The sequence below is a fragment of the Oncorhynchus mykiss genome, chromosome 28, assembly GCF_057628025.1.
Source record: "Oncorhynchus mykiss isolate SJ-2025 chromosome 28, ASM5762802v1, whole genome shotgun sequence".
In the NCBI taxonomy this organism is placed as follows: Eukaryota; Metazoa; Chordata; class Actinopteri; order Salmoniformes; family Salmonidae; genus Oncorhynchus; species Oncorhynchus mykiss.
In genome coordinates, this window is record NC_143049.1 from 11,339,800 (window position 1) to 11,361,522 (window position 21,723).

The 21,723-nt window shown below is 42.0% G+C and overlaps 1 protein-coding gene across 2 annotated transcripts; it reads left to right on the plus strand.

The window, feature by feature from the left end:
* The first annotated feature begins 263 nt into the window (after positions 1 to 263).
* LOC110508499 (uncharacterized) lies at positions 264 to 19,963 on the plus strand. 2 transcript variants are annotated; one of them, XM_036966263.2, is made up of 5 exons: positions 264 to 995; positions 4,154 to 4,249; positions 4,794 to 4,899; positions 15,641 to 15,740; positions 15,911 to 19,963. In XM_036966263.2, the coding sequence occupies exons 1-4, from the start codon at positions 482 to 484 to the stop codon at positions 15,696 to 15,698; spliced, it is 774 nt and encodes a 257-aa protein (XP_036822158.1). In that variant the 5' UTR covers positions 264 to 481; the 3' UTR covers positions 15,699 to 15,740; positions 15,911 to 19,963. The 2 variants fall into 2 exon arrangements, with proteins under 2 accessions (XP_036822158.1, XP_036822159.1); XM_036966264.2 differs by having other exon boundaries at positions 274 to 995; positions 19,689 to 19,963.
* Positions 19,964 to 21,723: the final 1,760 nt, after the last annotated feature.

The window sequence follows — 21,723 nt, forward strand, 5'->3', positions numbered from 1 at the left end:
TATGGAGTATTGGCTCATGCAGTGCCACACTCTCAGGCCCCAGAGCCTGAGCAGGGGATTTAAAGTTTTGAATTGTCTGAAGGAGTGGGAATATATATTATTTATTTTTGTAAATTATTTTGTAGTTTGTGTGGATTAATTCAAATGTTCTCTTTCCCATAATGGAATGTACTTTTATTTTGTGAATTTCTTCACAACCATCCAGTTGGTGGCGACGATACACCTTTTTGCGCGTAGTTCGCAATTAAACCCAAAGAAGAAGAAGATGAAACTGAATTCACTTCCGCTGGTAACCAAAAGCAGTCAGATGTGAGGGATGTCAAAGAAAATTAAATGTGGAGAGAAGAGACGATTCAGAAACAGGAAAGGGACCGTTTGACAATACTCTATTTATAGAACGAAGATAATTTAAGAGATCGTGGTAAGAATTTAAATAGACATTTAGCTAAATCTTCTGTTTTGTGGGTAAAAAACGAAAGAGATGGGGACAAGAGCTAGTCGTTTACAAGAGGACCCAGTGTCTTCGGCTTTCGTCAAAGATGGCATAAAGCGGGATTCCTATCGACGACCCCGCTGCAATAGACCCGCCAGTCTTAAAATAGACTTTTCGGGGAGTTTTGACGATTCGGAGACCAACCGTAGCCGATCGGAGGAGGGCAGCGATTCGGACATAGGGCAACAGGCGAGCGCCGTTGGAAGCCCCGCCGACCACAACAGCCACCCATCCATCAGCCAGTCATCACCAGCGGAAGACAACAGCGAATGCAAGCGTGAGGAAGACGGTAATAGCAGTCCCGAGGGTGCTGTCAACGGGGAACATCTGCCTGGAGAGGAGACAGGCCGCGTGTCTCACCGCACTTTCTCTGAACGTTTACCCGGCAATCGACACTCTAACTGGCGCAACGTCAGCGCAAGATCCGCACGAATGAGAGGCATCAATCAACGCCCGGCGTCGGAGGCTTGGATTGGCCTCTACCGTGTCAACAACCGACATGGTGACAACCCTTTTTGTGTTTATGTATTGCTTTAATAAGTTGCAGTTGCTATTCACTTTTGGCAGATTTAAATCCTGTACACGGCATCATTTAGACAGTCAGTCAGTGTGAACAAAAACACAAATGTACCCTAGGTAGCAACGTTAATTGGCTTGGGCGCAAACATCTGTTAATATGTGAGACGTGACACAAATTGGTCAGACTTACTACTGAAACGGCATTATTGGAGGGGTGATTTTCTCTCGTGCATACAGGCTACTTGACTTACAGCTGAACCCATTGTATTAAGTTGTGATAATCAGGCTGCTGCGTCGTTAAAATCTCAAAAAGCACAAGAAAGGGAATTGACTCCCACCATCTCAGATTGTGCTGAAATGTTTTCTGTAGTTAGAGACAGAGGATGGGATGCTTGGGATGCCCCTACGTAATGGAAGTTGACATTTTAAATGGTTATGGTAAGGGTTATGCTTAAGGTTTGGGCAGGGGTTAATGTTATAGTTTATGCTAGTGACGTCCCAGTAAAAGTTTGCTAATAGTTTTTATTAGAAGTATGAATTTCAGCACCCTGCAGAAGGACCACTGTTGTACAGGACAAACATTTTCAGAATTGCCATTTTTACAAGAATCGACTGATGGTGACTCAATTTTTGACCAAGCAAAAACAGGTTGACATTTTTGCAAATGTAAAAAAAATATATAAAAAAAAAACAATAGCACATTTCCATAAGTATTCAGACCCTAACGCTATAAGCTTGGCACACCTGTATTTGGGGAGTTTCTTGCATTCCTCTCTGCAGTTCCTCTCAAGTTGCTCTCAAGCTCTGTCAGGTTGGATGCACAGCTATTTTCAGGTCTCTCCAGCGGTGTTCGATTGGGTTCAAGTCCGGGCTCTGGCTGGGCCACTCAAGGGCATTCAGAGACTAGTTCTGAAGCCACTCCTGCGTTGTCTTGGCTGTTTGCTTAGGGTCGTTGTCCTGTTGGAAGGTGAACATTCGCCCCAGTCTGAGGTCCTGAGCGCACTGGAGTAGGTTCCCATCAAGAATCTCTCTGTACTTTTCTCCGTTTATCTTTCCCTCGATCCTGACTAGTCTCCCTGCCTCTGAAAAACATCCCCACAGCATGATGCTGCCACCACCATGCTTCACCGTAGGGAAGGTACCAGGTTTCCTCCAGACGTGACGCTTGGCATTCAGGCCAAAGAGTTCAATCTTGATTCATCAGACCAGAGAATCTTGTTTCTCATGGTCTGGGAGTCCTTTAGCGACATTTTGGCAAACTCCAAGCGGGCTATCATGGGCCTTTTGCTGAGGAATGGCTTCCGTCTGGCCACTCTACCATAAATTGGTGGAGTGCTGCAGAAATGGTTGTCCTTCTGGGAGGTTCTCCCATCTCCACAGAGGAACTCTGGAGCTCTGTCAGAGTGATCATCTGGTTCATGGTCACCTCCCCGATCAAGGCCATTCTCCCCGATTTCTCAGTTTGGCCAGGCGGCCAGCTCTAGGAGTCTTGTTGGTTCTAAACTTCTTCCATTTAAGAATGATGGGGGCCACTGTTCTTGGAGACCTTCAATGCTGCAGACATTTTTTGGTACCCTTCCCTAGATCTGGGACTCAACACAATCCTGTCTCGGAACTCTACGGACAATTTCTTTGACCTCATGGCTTGGTCTTTGCTCTGACATGCACTGTCAACTGTGGGACCTTATATAGGCAGGTGTTTCTTTCAAGTCATTGGACATGATTTGGAATTTACCACAGATGGACTCCAATCAAGTGGTAGAAACATTTTCAAGGATGATCAATGGAAACAGTATGCACCTGAGCTCAATATCGAGTCTCATAGCAAATGGCCTGAATACTTATGTAAATAAGGTATTTCAGTTTTTTATTTTTAAGACATTTACAAACATTTCTAAACTTTTTTTTGCTTTGTCATTATGGGGTATTGTGTGGATTGTTGAGAGGGAAAAAACGATTTAATCAATTTTAGAACAAGGCTGTAACGTAACAAAATGTGGAAAAAGTCAAGTGGTCTGAATACTTTCCAATTGCGCTGTATGAGATCATCACATTACATTTTGCTCTTAAACACTCTGAGGCTTGGTGATTATCGAGGGGGAGATTGTTGGAAAGATTTTTCAAATAACCTCCAGTGAGGAACCATAGTATTAATAGCTTTATATTGTCATTCGCAATGGATGTAAAAAATAAAATAAAAAATGCTTTGACTTTCCTACATTGCTGCGCAGCAGGCCAGGTACTTCTATGTGTGCTCAGGCGCCCACCCTCCCTCAACATTAACAGGACAGAGAAACTAGACACATGCTCATTGCTCACATGGACTACTCCAAACAAAAGACAATGAAAAAAAATTGACAACTCGTCAATTATGGTTATGAAATCAACCAAAACTCGTTTCAGTTTGTGTAGCAGGTTGTGAACTTTACAAACAACATTTCCACTCTGAGAATGAGATTGGTAAATTACTGTAATTTATACATGCAGGAACATAAATTGATGTAACCAAATTACAGGGATTAACTGTACATGTACTACTGGTGGCATGTAATGGGGAATTTATAAAAAAAAATAAGCTTTCCTTATAGTCATAGGCCTACGAAACAATCCACAGCTATTTTTTTTAAAAGAAGCTTTCACATATGGCCAGGTCCTGACTGACAAGGAAGAATCTCAGTGTAGGCCTACATTATTAATCAGACAGATGGACAGAAGTGGTTGTATGTCAGTGAGACCCCTACCCAAACCAAGCTTTGGATTTATTTTCCCACGCGCCATTAATCCAGCCCCCAAGCAAGTCTAGGAAATGGGTCAAAGTAATCACATGGGCACAGCTGACAGCAGGGCCAGGGAGGGAGGGGATATGGAAGCCAACTGGGCACACTCTTTCCCCATGTCGTCCCACCCCTGAGGCTGGACTCCTCTAGTTATGCATGTTGTTCTGGTGGAATGATGATGACTGGAAAACTAATCATGAGTTGACCTGACTTCATCATTGTCAGGATGGTACTCGGATCACACAAATGTCAACATCTACTAAAGACCCATGATGGACAAGTTGATTTGATCTTCTACCCGACTTTGTTTGTCTAATGTTTCGTTGTTAATCATGTGCATGTTTTTTTGCCATCTCATCCCCAGATATCCGCTGTCCGTTCTGCTCCAAGTCTTTCTCGGGGGGCAAGATTGAGAATCACCTGTTGAGCTGCCTCACATCTCCATCTCTCCCTTACAACAGTGAGTATGAGTGCACCAAAAAACTCAGAGCAGAGGCCTGTTTCATTTGTTACAAACAAAAGAGGCTCTTTACATTCACCCAGAGAAAGGGTTGACATTGTATGGTAAACAGTGGCGTTATAGTGGTGGCAGGTAGCCTAGCGGTTAGAGCGTAGAGCCAGTAACCGTAATGTTGCTAGTTCAAATCTCAGAGCCGACAAGGTGAAAAATCTGTCTGTGCTCTTGAGCAAGGCACTTAATCATATTTGCTCCAGGGTTACCTTTGAATGGCAGACCCTGGCCGTGACCCCGTTCTCAGAGGGATATGGGAAAAACACATTTCCAAATCACACACATTAATACACACTTGTACATGTTTGAAATAGGACAAATGTAAGCACCCACCAAATAATAATATTTACAGTCTATAACACAAACAGTAGCATATATGAAAGTTCAGGCATAATGTGTGTTGAAAGTAGTTATGTTAAAAGCCCCTTCCCTGCCCCCTGGGTTTGTGAGGATACTTTAACGTCTAACTGTGATGTGTGTGTTGTGTTCTCAGCGGACGTGCTCAGTAAGGACAGCGGTGAGTGCTCCATCTGTCTGGAGGAGCTGCAGCAAGGAGAGACCATTGCCCGGCTGGCCTGCCTATGTGTCTACCACAAGGGGTAATAGCACTAGGCCTTTTCACACGCATTGTTTTTAACCTCGACCTCTGGCTATCTTAGCCCCAGGCTATGGCTGACCCTGGGCTAGCTTATCCTGTGTTCACCAAGCCTTTGTTAACATGGGCTAAGCTCGAGCTCAGGGCTAAGGACTCACACTTCTCAAAGCCCTGGGCCAGTGGTTCCTAAACTTAAGTATATATATTTTTTAAGGAGCTCAGTCAGGCTTACTCTTGAAAGTTGTAATATTACAATGCACAAGGTGCAATTTTCGGATCGGCACTTTTCCTCTTGTAATTGCAGACCTAAGAAAGAGCTATTCATAACCTGGCAGAAATGTCTAGATCAACTAGCCCATTTCAGCTAATGTTATTTAGCTAGGTTTTTTTTAGGCCATTGATTTTGTTGTTGTTTGAGTCACTCAGATATCACATGAACACACAAGACATGGCAAAAAGTTGTAGAATAGCAGGAAATAAGCTCGTAAACCTGCAAAATGTTCTCTTCGCCAACAAGAAGGTGTGAACAGTTTGTCATGGACGGTGCTTGTGCCCATCTCAGCCACGTGACCAATGATATAAGCAATAAGGCCCTTATTAACACATCCTCTCCAGTTGTGCTCACTTCACCAGTTCATGACATGCCCGGCCCAGCATGCATTTATAGGCTCCACGTCTTTTGCTATAGCCATATTAAGGACTAATGTATTAATTTAAATTGACTAATTTCCTTATCAGTAGTTCCCAAACTTTTTATAGTCCTGTACCCCTTCAAACATTCAACCTCCAGCTGCGTACCCCCTCTCTATCAACCAGGGTCAGTCAGCGCACTCTGAAATGTTGTTTTTTGCCATCATTGTAAGCCTGCCACATACAATAAATTGTTTTGTCACAACCAGGCTCGTGGGAAGTGACAGAGCTCTTATAGGACAGAGCTCTTATTAATAATCAATAATTGTGCTCTTTATTTAACCATTCTACACATAAAACCTTATTTTTTTAATCGAAAATTGTGAATAACTCACCACGGGTTAATGAGAAGGGTGTGCTTGAAAGGATTCACATAACTCTGCAATGTTGGGTTGTATTGGAGAGAGTCTGTCTTAAATCATTTTCCACACACAGTTTGCCTGTATTTAGTTTTCATACTAGTGAGGGCCAAAAATCCACTCTCACATAGGTACGTGGTTGCAAAGGGCATCAGTGTCTTAACAGCGTGATTTGCCAAGGCAAATTTGCCAAATCTATTTATTTTCGTTCATGATCTGAAATGTATTTTAATATTCAGCAAAGATATACTGTTGAAATAGACAAAGCTCTAATCCAGAAATCTGGCAGTGGCATCTGATTTAAATGACATTTTCACAGAACCGCTTGTTGCAATTTCGATGAGTCTCTTGTTCAGATATCTGTACGTGGACTGGAGGCAGGGCATGAAAGGGATAACTAATCCAGTTTTGTGTCATCCATTTCGGGAAAGTACCCACGTAATTGCTCACACAACTCACTCGGGGTGCTTCGCTATATCACATTTGACATTTTTTAAACCTTTATTTAACTAGGAAAGTCATTTAAGAAAAAAATCTTATTTGCAACAATGGCCTACCGGGAAGCAGTGGGTTAACTGCCTTGTTCAGGGGCAGAGCGACAGATTTTTACCATGTCAGCTTGGGGATTCGATGGTTTGCCATTGTCCGTAAGCTTGAGTTCATTTGCACACAAAAAAATCATACAATGATGGGAAGACCTGTATATTGTACTTGATAATGCAGACAGAGGAGAGCTCCAACTTCTTAATCATAGCCTCAATTTTGTCCCGCACATTGAATATAGCTGCGGAGAGTCCCTGTAATCCTAGATTCAGATCATTCAGCCGAGCGAATATATATTTTTTTTTACTTGCCCCTCAGAACACTTCATGATGGCAGAAGTGAGTGCTACGGGGCGATAGTGATTTTGTTCAGTTACCTTCGCTTTCTTGGGTGCAGGAACAAAGCTGGACATTTTGAAGCAAGTGGGGACAGCAGACTGGGATAGGAAGATATTGAATATGTCCGTGAACACTCCAGCCAGCTGGTCTGCACATGCTCTGAGGACGTGGCTAGGAATGCATTCTGGGCCAGCAGCCTTGCAATGGTTAACATGCTTAAATGTCTTACTCATGTTGGCCAGGGAGAACGAGAGCTCAGTCCTTGGGAAGCGGCCCGTGTTTACGGCACGGCGTTATCCTCAAAGTGGTTGAAGAACATGTTTAGCTGTCCAGGAGCAAGACGTCGGTATCAGCGACGTTCCCTTTATAATCCGTGATTGTCTGGAGTCCCTGCTACATACATCTCGTGTCTGAGCCGCTGAATTGCGACTCCATTTTGTTTCTGTACTGACGTTTTGCCTTTTTGATTGCCTTACATAATTGGACTGTTTCTATTCGACCATATTCCCAGTCACCTTGCTGTGGTTAAATGCAGTGGTTCGTGCTTTTAGTTTTATCCACGTTTTTGGGTTTGGATAGGTTTTAATCATCACAGTGCGAACAGCATCCCCTATACACTTCACCATGTCAGGGTATGTGTCAATGTTATTCTCAGAGGCAACCCGGAACATACCCCAGTCCGCGTAATCAAGACAATCTTGAAGCATGGATTCTGATTGGTCAGACCAGTGTTGAGTAGCCCTTAGCACGGTACTTCCTGTTTGCGTTTCTGCCTATAGGAAGGAGGTGCAGAATGGAGTTGTGATCTGATTTGCCAAAGGGAGGGTGGGGGAGGGCCTTGTAGCCATTCCGGAAGGGAGTGTAACAATGGTTGAGAGTTTTTGAAGCTTGAGTACTGCAGGCAATGTGTTAACTTCGGTAGAGTTTTCCTCAGATTTGCTTTATTAAAGTACCCAGCTAAAGTAAATGCTGCCTCAGGATATGCGGTGTAGTTCCCTGAGAGCCTTCGCGGTATCGGCTTGAGGGGGAATATATACGGCTGTGACGATGACCGAAGAGAATTCTCTCGGGCGGTAATGCGGTTGACATTTGATTGAGGTATTCTAGGTTGGGTGAACAAACGTGCACATGCTAGCAGAAAGGAACGAGGTGGGTAGCTGGCAAAGTATGTCATTTTAGCAAAATAAACAAACCAAAAATCTGATCTCTTAAAAGTTTAGTTCATTTTCGTTCTATTATCTATCATTGATTTTGGCCCAATAGGCCGGACACTTAGTGTTGCACGGTATATCTGTACTATGGTAATATCATCGTACCAAAACCTATCATGATACCAACATTTTTAGAATACCGTAGTACCGTTTTCAGTACCGTTTGATACTACCGACTTTTTCACCCCTACCAATCTAAAGATTCTGCTTGCGCCTGTGATGAAATGTTTATGAAGTCAGTTTTGTTTATACATTTATGCACCAGTCACTTGCCTCTTGTATGTGCAGGTCCAATAATATCAACTATACTTTCATGCCAGCCGCATCCCACAGACCCAACCAGCCCTCACTCACCTGCTTCTCACCTTCTCTTCACTCGTGTCTATTCCATCCGTTTTTTTTCAAATTGAAGTTTGCCCTGATGGCGAGCGGGATGCAGACCCAGACACTGATGAGTGTTCTGTCAGAGTTGTACATTTGTTACATTCGAGCAGAGAGCAATGTTGATACATTGTTTCATCGCCTGTTATAACCAAGAGCACAGACCAGTCTGAGTAGACTTTGTAAATTCACCGTCATGCAGCCTCCTGGTAACTTGACAGTAGGTTTAGGCTAATTAGATTGGCACAGGAAGAAAGGAGAAGGGTCTACTGCAGCGAAAAGGAACCACAGCAGAGCAAGTGTTTATTGCGCTGTCCGTGCTGAAGCTGCAACATTTCAGCCATTTCGTTTTTTTACTTGTTTCTGACTGAAAAGTTCTGTTACCAAAATCCCTAATTTGGAAAAACATTCCCTCAACCCTTGCTCTCTTTACGTGAAACATGTAAGCATCGCGTGCATGTGACCAATAGGGCTTGACCTATAGGCTATCATAATTACAACAATACATTTGTTATAGCAAACTCTAAACACAGTAACACATGACAGCAAAATGTATGTGGAGGAAGTGAAAAATAAACTCGGAAACAGGCAAATGGTTACTGGTTGCTCAGGAGGGAAAGAGGAAGTCAGGTCTGTGGAAGGCATTTGAAAAAGGAAGGTATTGTGTGTATTTTTTCGGACCATCGTCTTTTCTAACGGGGGAAAAAGATAAAGCCTTTATTACAGCAGACCTAAAAACAATTGCATGCGTTCGTGAATTGCAGTTTATGTATCATTTAGGCTAATTATTCATAGCGCCCTTTGTTTAATTTTAAAACTAAAATGCTTGATTTACATTTCAAAGCATGAATGTCTCGTATGCTGTGTGATGGCACGGACGAATGAATGATTGATTGATACAGTAGCCTGTATATTGAAATGTAGGTTTAAGTAAGTTGTGGTTTTAAGATCAAACAGTACCCTCTCTTAGGCCTATGGTGGTTATACAAGGCTACTATACAAAGCCTACCAATGACAACGACTACTTATTACTATAATGGTAATCATAATAATTGTAATAATAACAATAAGGAGATCAAGAAAAAGGAGGGTATAGGAGCGAGTGCTGCGTGCATATGTGTAACAAACAGGTGCTGTTAGATTACAATATTATTGTTCTGCCTGTTTAGAAAAGTGTAAACAATACATTTATAAGTAATACCAGTCTGTTCTAACAAAAATAAAAATAAAAATAAAATGATAAAGCAACCGAATCTGTGAAATTGCTTCTTCCAAAATTTTCCCGTTGCAATTTATTTTTTTTAACCTTTATTTAACTAGGCAAGTCAGTTAAGAACCAATCCTTATTTGCAATGACTGCCTACCAAGCATGAGGCTTGGTGCTCACAGAATCAGTAGGGTATTAAACAAACTGGCAACAGAAGCAATATCTGTCTTATTTCTGTAGATATATATGGATGATTTATAAAGTCAAGCACATTTAGCAGTTAGGCTATTGATTATAAACATAATTAAATTGGGGTTTCCTGTCTCCTCAATATTCAATTAAGCTAAGGCAAGGGCTTTTTCCTCGTCTCTGCTGCTGCCTCCACCGCATTGTTCTCAATCACAATATGCTGGTTAATTTAGCTATTTTGCACATAGCAACATAGGGGAAGGCGCCAATTCTACTGCACACTGAATATTGTTTCAGAACCACGAACAGCGAACTTATCCAATGCGGGAGAAAGCGCATTTGTTATAAAATATTAAATCTTAGTGTTGCACCGTTATTTTTCCATAATATAACCATATACAATTTCAGTATCACATGTCTTAGTGATGGACTGTGCCATCCCCGTGGCCTCCGCAATGGATTAGTCCACTGAGACAGGCGCGAATCAGACAGTCTTGTGAACCATAGTATAAATGTAATTGTCAAAATTGCGTGCAGAACTAATCACAAGCATATGCAAAGTAAGTGAAAGTGCAGCTTTTGTGATTGGACAGTGAAGATTCTATGCATTGTTCTTGACCCTGTTTCACGCTGGCTATTTTGGCACCATGTTTCTCCGTAAAGCCAGAGCAGGGCCAGCTAGCTCTGGGCTATGGTGTTGGTGCCAGCCCCCGGCTAAAATCTCCCTTAGCCCATCTTTACGAGAAAATATTGCAGTTTTGAAACTGCAGTAAAAGTGCAGTAACTGCAGCTGATTGTGGTATTTTGGACGCAGTATTGCAAAATAACTGCAGTCAACTGTAACTGCAGCCACACTGCAAAATTACATTTTTTTTCTTCTCTTGGATGTGGTATTTGCAGCGTAATGCAGTTATACTGCACTCTGACTGCAATCTTTTTTCATAAGGGCAGAGTTTAGGAGGCTAGTCCTGAGACGCGAAAGTCGTCTCCGGTACGCGTCCTCTATTAATTTGAATGTGTTGACAGAAATTTGAGAAATTGCTTGAGCTGCGCTGACATTCAAAAAGTATGAAAGCCTATGGTACAATATTCTAGGTACGAGTACATGTTTTGGACTACGATAAACTCTTTAGCCCCGGGCTGAGGTGCAGTGTGAACGTGCCTACTGAGGATTTAATACACACCTACTGTGGATTTAGTGCACACCTACTGTGGATTTAGTGCCTTCAGAAAATATCCATACCCCTTGATTTATTTCACATTTAGTTTTGTTAGTGTGAATTCAAAATGGATGACATATATCTTATTTTTGAATCAATCGACCACAATACACCATAATGACAAAGTGAAAACATGTTTTTAGTCATTTTTGCCAATGTATATCAAATAAAATAAATCTCAGTTATAGGTATCTCCACCCCTGAGTCAATACATGTTAGAATAACGTTTGGCAGCAATTTACAGCTGTGAGTCTTTCTGGGTAAGTCTCTTAAGAGCTTTGCACACCTGGATTGTGCAACATTTGCACATGTATTATTATTATTTTTTTAATCTTCAAGCTCTGTCAAGTTGGTTGTTGATCATTGCTAGACAGCCATTTTCATGTCTTGCCATAGATTTGCAAGCCTATTTAAGTGAAAACTGTAACTAGGCCACTCATGAACATTCAGTGATAAGCTTACTCCAGTGTATATTTGGCCTTGTGTTTTTTGTCCTGCTGAAATGTGAATTTGTCCGTTGGAAAGCAGACTGAACCAGGTTTTCCTCTAGGATTTTGCCCGCGCTTAGCTCTATTCCGTTTCTTATTATCCTAAAAAAAAGCTCCCTAGTCCTTGCCGATGACAAGCATACTCATAACATGATGCAGCCACTACTATGCTTGAAAATATGAAGTACTCAGTGACGTGTTGGATTTGACCCAAACATAACGCTTTGTATTCAGGACAAAAGGTTTCTTTGCCACCTTTTTTGCAGTATTACTTTAGTGCCTTATTAGAAACAGGATGCATGTTTTGGAATTGTTTGAATCTGTACAGATTTCCTTTTTTTTGTCATTTAGGTTAGTATTGTTGATCCATTATCAGTTGTCTCCTATCACAGCCATTAAACTCTGTAATTGTTTTATAGTCACCATTGGCCTCATGGTGAAATCCCCTGAGCGGTTTCCTTCCTCTCCAGCAACTGAGTTAGGAAGGACGCCTGTATCTTTGTAGTGACTGGGTGTATTGATACACCATCCAAAGTGTAAATAATAACTTCACCATGCTCAAAGGGGTATTCAACATCTGTTTTTTTTTTTTTTTTTGCCATTTACCAATAGGTGCCCCTGGTCTTTGTGGTTGAACATGTTTGAAATTCACTGCTTGAGTGAGGGACCTTACAATTATCTGTATGTTTGGGGTACAGAGATGAGGTAGCCATTCAAAAATCATGTTAAACACTATTATTGCACAGAGTGAGTCCATGCAACTTATTCTGTGACTTGTTAAGCAAATGTTTACTCCTGAACTTATTTAGGCTCACCATAACAAAGGGGTTGAATACTTATTGACTGAAGACATTTCAGCTTTTCATTTTTCAATAATTTGAAAACATTTCTAAAAACATAATTCCACTTTGACATTATGGGTTATATTGTGTATAGGCCAGTGACACAAAATCTCAAAATGTGGAAAAAGTCAAGGAGTGGTGAATAGTTTCTGAAAGCACTGTACATGTGGCCCATGAGACAAAGGGGGGAACAAAGCACAGATCTGTGCTAAGAGTTGTGATGCAATCATGAGTTGCATTCTTTGGAACTCTCATTTAGTAATATGCCTTCCGTTCTATGTGAAATTACATGGTTATTTTGTCACTGCTTACTGCGAAAAGAAATCCTGTAATGTTTTTCTCCCACAAGTCATCTTTGATATCACTAAAAGCTCCATTGAATAATTTAAGAATTGAGAACGTTGTTCATTGACTACTGCTCAGCGTTCAACACCACAGTACCCTCCAAGCTCATCACTAAGCTCAGGACCCTGGGACTGAACACTTCCCTCTGCAACTGGATCCTGGACTTCCTGGTGCGCTGCCCCCAGGTGATGGGTAGGGGGTAGGCAACAACACATCCACCACGCTGACTCTCAATACGGGGGCACCTCAGGGTGCATGCTTAGTCCGCCCCCCCCCCCCCCCCCCTGTACTCCCTGTTCACCCATGACTGCATGGCCACACACTACTTCAACACCCTCATTAAGTTTGTTGACGACAAGACTGTGGTAGGCCTGATCACCAACGATGATGAGACGGCCTATAGGGAAGAGGTCATGATCTGGCAGTGTGCTGCCAGGACAACAACCTTTTGTTGTCCAGAAAATGTTCTGAAGTGTCAAATGTTGGTTGTCCATATGTTGGTTGTCCATGTCTATATTCTTCACTTCCGTCTCTTTTAAGAAAAAAAGTATTTATGTTTCTGCACATAATAATGTGCACACTTATAAAGCAACTCCCTGTTTGCGTGTCGGGCAGGATCAACTAGGGAATTATCGTGTAATGTGAGCACCCACGACCTGGGGTTGAGAATGGACAGAATTAAAGATTTTGGGACAAGGAAATCAGAAACTGTGAGCATGGCCAAGTTAAGATTTTAGAAGTTGTATAGTGTATGCCCAGCATAAGGAATTAAACATGGTCCACCCACACCAGCACAGTCGTGAAGAGGCTGAAAAGATTTGTCAAGGGCCCTCAGATCATCAAAAGGTTATACAGCTGCACAGTTAAGAGCATCTTGACTGACTGCATCTCTGCTTGGTGGCAACTGCTTGGCATCTGACCACAAAGCGCTAGAGGATAGTACTTACGGCACAGTACATCACTGGGGCTGAGCTCCCTACAATCCAGTCTATACCAGGCGGTGTCAGAGGAAGATCCTAAAATGTATCAAATACTCCAACCACCCAAGTTATAGATAGTTTTCTCTGCCACGGCACGGAAAGTGGTACCGATGCACCAAGTCAGGAACCAACAGGACCCTGAACAGCTTCTACCCCCAAGCCATAAGTCTGCTAAATAGTTAGTCCGAGTAGCTTTTGGTTATCTGCATTGACCCCCTTTGCTCTAACTCTTAAATCTTCACATATGCTGCTGCTACTACTAATTATCTATCCTGTTTCCTGTCACTTTGCCCCTTCCCATATGTATACTGAACTAAAATATAAATGCAACAATTAACAATTTTACTGAGTTACAGTTCATAGAAGGAAATCAGTCAATTGAAATAAATTCATTAGGACCTAATCTATGGATTTCACATGGCTGCACAGGGGCGCATCCATGGATGGGCCAGGGAGGGCATAGGCCCACCCGCTGGGGAGCTAGGACATCATCAGCTGTCCTGGTGGCTGGTCTCAGATGATCCCGCAGGTGAAGAAGCCGGATGTGGAGGTCCTGGGCTGGCATGCTTACACGTGGTCTGCGGTTGTAAAGTTGTTTGGATGTACTGCCAAATTCTCTAAAATTACATTGGAGGCGGCTTATGGTAGAGAAATTAACATTCAATTCACTAGCAACAGCTCTGGTTGACGTTCCTGTAGTCAGCATGCCAATTGCACCTTCAACTTGAGACATTTGTGGCATTGTGTTGTGTGACAAATCTGCACATATGAGTGGCCTTTTATTGTCCCCAGCACACAGTGCACCTGTGTAATGATCATGCTGTTTAATCAGCCACTTGATATGCCACACCTGTCAGGTGGATGGATTATCTTGGCAAAGAAGAAATGCTCACAAATTATTGCAGAAAATATGAGAGAAATAACCTTTTTGTGTGTATGGAACATTTCTGGCATCTCTTATTTCAGCTCATGAAACATGGCACCAACACCTTACATGTTGCGTTTGTTTTTTATTCAGTATACAGTACCCCATGCATATACGGAGTATACAAAACATTAATAACATGACAGACTGACCTGGTGAATCCAGGTGAAAACTATGATCCCTTATTGACGTCACTTGTTAAATCCACTTCAATCAGTGTATATGAAGGGAAGGAGACAGCTTAAAGAAGGATTTTTAAGCCTTGGGACAATTAAGACGTGGATTGTGTGTGTGTGTGCCATTCAGAGGGTGAATGGGCAAGGCGCAAAATATTTTAAGTGTCAAGAACTTCAACGCTGCTGGGTTTTTCACGCTCAACAGTTTCCCGTGTGTACATGGGCCAGCATCCCTGTGGAACACTTTATTCACGTTTTAGAGTCCATGTCAGACGACTTGAGGCTGTTCTGAGGGCAAAAAGGGGGAGGGGGATGCAACTCAATATTAGGAAGGTGTTCCTAATGTTTTGTATACTCCATGTATAGCCACGGTATCATTTATTCCTCTTTTTATTTTTCTATTTTTCCTCTCTGCATTGTTGGAAAGGGCCCATAAGTAAGCGTTTCACATTTTTATTTGATTTTTGATTTTGAAAAACACTTGTGGGAGCGTCAAGCAGTGAACGGCTATAACCTTATTTTCTTTACCAGAATGACCTAACCTTATCGCAAGTCATTCACCTCTGTTTGACTAAGAGGTATTTTAAGGTGTGAACCTCCTTTTGAAAGAAATACAGTAACCACAAGTGTTTCTAATCCGGCTGTCTCACAGTGAGTCAGTCTGCTGCCTGCACCATGGTCCGAGTTAAGTCCCACCCTGGGACCGCAGATGGGATTGAATTAGGTAACTTAAACTGCTGTAATACATATGTTCTGCATGGTCCAGAATAAGTGATAATCAAAAGGGAAAACAGCCATTCCATTTCTGTATGTCTCATTACATGTCTTTGTCTCTCTCTTTCTCTGTCCAGCTGTATAGACTCCTGGTCCAAGGTGAAGCCATGCTGTCCCGAACACCCTTTTGATTGAATCATGGGTCACATGTCCTGCTCAGGGACACACCTGACTCGGGTACGTACGTGTTCATGACTCCATTTATTCCAACCCCATGATGTCACACTAGCCAACAGGGTAGACGTTAGTGTGGACAAAATATTATGTGAAATAGGAAGGGTTACATTACAAGTGTTACAAGTGTGAGAAAAGTATAAATATTTTATGTACTTTTTTTTCCCCCACAGGAGACTGCAATGTTTCTATAATTGCAGCAAATATATTACGGCAATGAAAAATACCAGAGGCAAGCCTCCTAATTTTACAGACCCAGACACAGCCCCACAAGGATGTCAATTAAAAATACCAGAGGCAAGCCTCCTAATTTTACTGACCCAGACACAGCCACACAAGGATGTCAATGAAAAATACCAGAGGCATGCCTCCTAATTTTACTGACCCAGACACAGCCCCACAAGGATGTCAATGAAAAATACCAGAGGCAAGCCTCCTAATTTTACTGACCCAGACACAGCCCCACAAGGATGTCAATGAAAAATACCAGAGGCAAGCCTCCTAATTTTACTGACCCAGACACAGCCCCACAAGGATGTCAATGAAAAATACCAGAGGCAAGCCTCCTAATTTTACTGACCCAGACACAGCCCCACAAGGATGTCAATGAAAAATACCAGAGGCAAGCCTCCTAATTTTACTGACCCAGACACAGCCCCACAAGGATGTCAATGAAAAATACCAGAGGCAAGCCTCCTAATTTTACTGACCCAGACACAGCCCCACAAGGATGTCAATGAAAAATACCAGAGGCAAGCCTCCTAATTTTACAGACCCAGACACAGCCCCACAAGGATGTCAATGAAAAATACCAGAGGCAAGCCTCCTAATTTTACTGACCCAGACACAGCCCCACAAGGATGTCAATGAAAAATACCAGAGTCAAGCCTCCTAATTTTACAGACCCAGACACAGCCCCACAAGGATGCGACCGCAGACCACTTTTTTTTCTCTTCGACCTGGTTCAGTCCATTTGACCTGGTTCAGTCCATTTGAGCTGGTTCAGTCCATTTGAGCTGGTTCAGTCCATTTGAGCTGGTTCAGTCCGTTTGAGCTCAACTCAGACCACTATAACTACCGTTGGAATAGACAGCCACCACTCCTCTGTGAACATAGCCCAAACTATAAACTGCTGCACTCCAGAAAAACGGTAAATTGATATTATATCATACCAGGTTGACAGTCCCGTGAAAGTCCTTTTTAACTCGAGGAGGCGAGGAAAATGTGTGTTTCTGTTGTTCCATGCATTCCTCTTCCCCTAATGTGGACTTTTCCATATGGGATAGGTCATCTTTTATGATGCAGCAAAACAATATTGGGCAGAGATTCACGTTCCAGTGAATAAATGTTTCTGTCCATAAAAAAAACAACCCAGCTCTGAAAATGTTAACTGTTCATGCTTAAATATTGCAATGCATTGTTTTTTTTATAGCCCGATGTTGGAAAGCAGGGCTTTATTTTGTGGATGGGGTTGCTGTAGTGATTGTAGGTGGTTTTCTATTGTCGCCATGATACATTTCAGGAGAGGGATGGTGGGTGTGAGTTGATTGTGGAGTTAAAAGCGGATGATGTTGGTTGGTGCTGAACCCACTGTGTTAGCGCCTTTTACCGCAGCTACAGTAGGTGGTTGGCATTTCCCAGGCCATAGTACTGGTGTTATGCCCATACTGAGCACTTTTTACCCCAAGGCTGAACTTTCTTCTTAGATAAGGTGTACTTGATTGAACCACAGTTGCTAATTTAGTAACAACAGTAGTGTGTGTGTGTGTGTGTGTGGACGAATGGGGACAGTCAATGTCCTGGATGACAGCGCCCGACTCTGGACAGCAGAGGCGAACTGCAGACTTCTCACTGGCTGTGTAAATGAGAGGTGTGTGTGTGTGTTCTTAGTGCCCTTATACCCTCTGGGTGAGATAGTTTTAACCCTAGCGTTGTTACATGTCATTTCAGCAAGCCATGACACCCACCATCTCAGATTGTTCTGAAATCGTTTCTGTAGTTAGTAATAGATAAGAGTTCCTGACACTACTTGTCTGTCACAGAGAACTGATACTACAGTGCCTTCGGAAAGTATTCAGACCCCTTGACTTTTTCCACGTTTTTGTTTGGTTACAGCCTTATTCTAAAATGGATTACATTTTTAATAATCCTCATAAATCTACACACAATACCCTTTAATGAAATAGCAAAAACAGTATTATTTATTTTTTTAGTTGCGAAAGAAAATTTGTCAACTTATAACTTACATAAGTATTCAGACCCTTTGCTATAAGACTTGAAATTGAGCTCCGGTGCATCCTGTTTCCATTGATCATCATTGATGATCACCTTCCAACAGGACAATGACCCTAAGCACATAGCCAAGACAATACAAGGAGTTGTTTCTGGACAAGTCTCTGAATATCCTTGAGTGGCCCAGCCAGAACCTGGACTTGAACCCGATCGACCATCTCTGGAGAGATCTGAAAATCATCTGCAGAGAAGAATGAGAGAAGCTTCCCAAATACAGGTGTGCCAAGCTTGTAGTGTCATACCCAAGAAGACTTGAGGCTGTAATCACTGCTAAAGGTGCTTCAACAAAGTATTGAGTAAATGGTCTGAATACTTGTGTAAGTGGAATATTTCTGTTTTTTTGTTAGAAATTAACAAATGTCAACCACAATTTTTTTTTTGCTTTGTCATTATGGGGTATTGTGTGTAGATTGAGGGGGGAAATGTTTCATCAATTTTAGAATAAGGCTGTAACCTAACAAAATGTGGAGAAAGTCAAGGGGTCTGAATACTTTCCAAAGGCACTGTATATACTTGTTGGGTTGGGACTGGTGTGGGGGGTCAGTGCCTGGCTTTTGACCATTCCTCATGTCTAAATCATTGTTTGAAGAAAGTGAGGCCCAATTCAGATGTTAGGTACGACCAGGTAAAATCTGGTCGTTCCATAGTGCTACTTTTTTCCTAAGGTGGAACGACCATAGTGCTACTTTGTTCCTAAAGCAGTGTGATTAAAAACCATACTGCTACGATGACTTGGCCCTCCTCTCAGTGAGACCAACCCGTCCTGTCGTGTTGAAGGCATGTGGTGGTGTGTCCCCCTGCCTCTCGCTCTGTCTGGGGTGTAGTCCGGAATATTGGACCAGGCCCTGTGCACTTGTCTGGCCAGCTGGCTGTGTTCATGTCAATGTGAGGGATGATGTATTTTAGGGCATGATTACGCCATGAGGCATCTGCCTCGCCTATCCCATGATTCCCATCGCTGGAGGCAATGAACATCTGATGGGGGGATTTGTTGTATTAAGCCACCACCCTTCCCCATAAGAGGATTTTTAGACATTGTATTATTACCATATGTGTTAAACAAGCTACCGTTGGCTGCCTTTGCCTGGTGAGAGGTTTGTGTCTGTCCAGGCTCCTATGGTGTAGTCTAGTCTGGGGATCAGTGGTGACGCTACAGTGAGTTTATCAAAGCACAGGCGGACAGCTGTAGACCAGCATGAAGATCAGTCCTGTTCAGCATTCCTATTGGATGATCTCCCGGAGTTGTTGCACCACATCCTGCACTCGCTGAGGTGCTACGATGTGTCGTGCCCCTGCAGCCCTGTGCATGTTACTATTTCCACTTCAAAAAATTAACTATTACGCCAAAAGTATGTATGTCTGTGTAACTGAAACAGTGGGAAGGGATGTGTGTGGAAAAAGAGGAATTGATCATAAGCCCTAAATGTACTTTTTTTGTGTGGTGAATAATTATGTTGTGTACTTTGAGGGGGGGGTGGGGGTTGTCAGTAAAAATCTGGACAATCTGAAGCCCCAAATGTTACATTACTATTCTCCCTTTTTACTGTGTGGTGCAATACCTCAATTTTTACAAATACAAAAGCATAGCTATTCTCCAGGGATGATATTTTCTATGTATTGCCTTCTTGGCGTTTAATCACAGAGTTCTGTTCCTCCTAGACGCTGAGCTTTGTGACGGTTATGCTGATATATTCAATGAGAATGTTTGTCACCACAGCGATATCTGCATCCCAAGATATGGACAATCTGCCTTCTCTTTGGTATAATAGAACAATTACGTTTATTTATTAAAGTGTAAATATGTATTGCAATTCAAACTGGCTTGGTCTTTGTCTGTTCATTTGACTGTTTCTAAGCTCCAATCTTTTGTATGTCTCAGTTGGTTTTATATGTATTTTTTACAATAAATATGCTTTTGAGCCCTGTTTTGTCAATGTCCTTGTTTAGGTGTTTGAGTACTGTTAATAACTGTTTTATGGCATGTTTATTAAAGGTCTTTGCCAAATAGGCAGTGCTGACTGCTGTGACAGATTCACAGTTATCTACTGTAAATGACATGCTAGTTTTCAATGCATGCTAAATCTTTAAAAAAAACAAAAATTCAACCATGTGAAATGTTATATTCCTTCCTGCATTCATTGGATTTAAAAAATATGGTACTGGTTACTCAATCCTTTAAAGACATCTTCTGGTGATAATTTGTTTTTTTTTAAACTGTTCTTGGTGGGAAGCGATATCCCAAGTATAAAACAGTAAAGCCCACACAAAAAGGGTAAAACAATGTTTTGAGCAAAATGTTTTCTTGCACACATTGCACCGACTGTGGCTCTCCTTTACAAGTATTTTTGAACGATTACCTCATCTCTATATCCCACACATATCCCCTGTATTGTTCCTCAGTCAAGTATTTCAAACACAGATTCAACCTCAAAGACCAGGGAGGTTTTCCAAATCCTCACAAAGAAGGGCACCTATTGGTAGATGAGTTACAAAATACCCAGTCACTACACAGATACAAGTGTCCTTCCTAACTAGCCATGATCAACAACCAATTTGACAGAGGTTGAAGAATTTTTTAAAGAATAATAGACAAATGTTCCACAATCCAGGTATGGAATGCTGTGTCACCAGAAAGACACACACAGCTGTAATACACAGCTGTAATCGCTGCCAATGGTGCTTCTACAAAGTAGACTCGTAGACTCTTGTGGGAATGTTTATGTAAATTAGATTTTTGTATTTCAGTTAATACATTTGCAAAAATGTCTAAAAACATGTTTTCACTTAATCATTAAGGGGTATTGTGTGTGAGAGAAAAATATTTAATCAATTTTGTATTCAGACTGTAACAACAAACTGTAGAATAGGTCAAGGGGTATGAATACTTTCTGAAGGCACTGTATGATCTATCACTTAAACCGTGTTCACATGGGCAGTGATTCTAATCCAATATATTTTCATATCCGATATCCGATTCAAGTCTATTATTTTTCCTGAAGTCTGAATTGTTCACAAACAAATTAGTGAATGTGCTAGAAAGCTGAACAGCTATAGTACCAAGCTAGCTAGTTGACTGCTGTGACTAGCTCGCTAGTTGACTGCTGTGACTAGCTCGCTAGTTGACTGCTGTGACTAGCTCGCTAGTTGACTGCTGTGACTAGCTCGCTAGTTGACTGCTGTGACTAGCTCGCTAGTTGACTGCTGTGACTAGCTCGCTAGTTGACTGCTGTGACTAGCACGCTAGTTGGCTGCTGTGACTAGCTCGCTAGTTGGCTGCTGTGACTAGCTCGCTAGTTGACTGCTGTGACTAGCCAAAAAGGACTCGTTTTGAAAGTTGGATCATCTTATTCTTTGAGGCGTTAACTGTGTTCTTACCCTATGATTTTGAGCATTCAAAGCAACTGGGGAACATCCATGGCATGTATTGTTGTCACCTTAGCATGCTACATAACTTCTGATAGGAACCCTGAGCACCACCACCACCACCAGTCAGCCTACCCCACTGCACACACTCATCGTTATTATGACAACAAGCGTAGACTTGTCAGTAAATGAATGCTGTCTGAATACACACAAATTCTATTTGGTCACTTGTAACTTGCTGTTTGGACAGTCAGTAGTCAAAAATGGATTTGGAAAACTACATTGATTTGAGCATTAAGGCCTGCAGGGTGAACAAGGCCTTAGTACACCA

Coding starts and splice junctions, on each gene's coding strand:
- LOC110508499 (XM_036966263.2), top strand. CDS start 482: ATGGGGACAAGAGCTAGTCGTTTACAAGAGGACCCAGTGTCTTCGGCT. Junction 996..4,153: donor CCGTGTCAACAACCGACATG/GTGACAACCCTT, acceptor TCTCATCCCCAG/ATATCCGCTGTCCGTTCTGC. Junction 4,250..4,793: donor TCCATCTCTCCCTTACAACA/GTGAGTATGAGT, acceptor TTGTGTTCTCAG/CGGACGTGCTCAGTAAGGAC.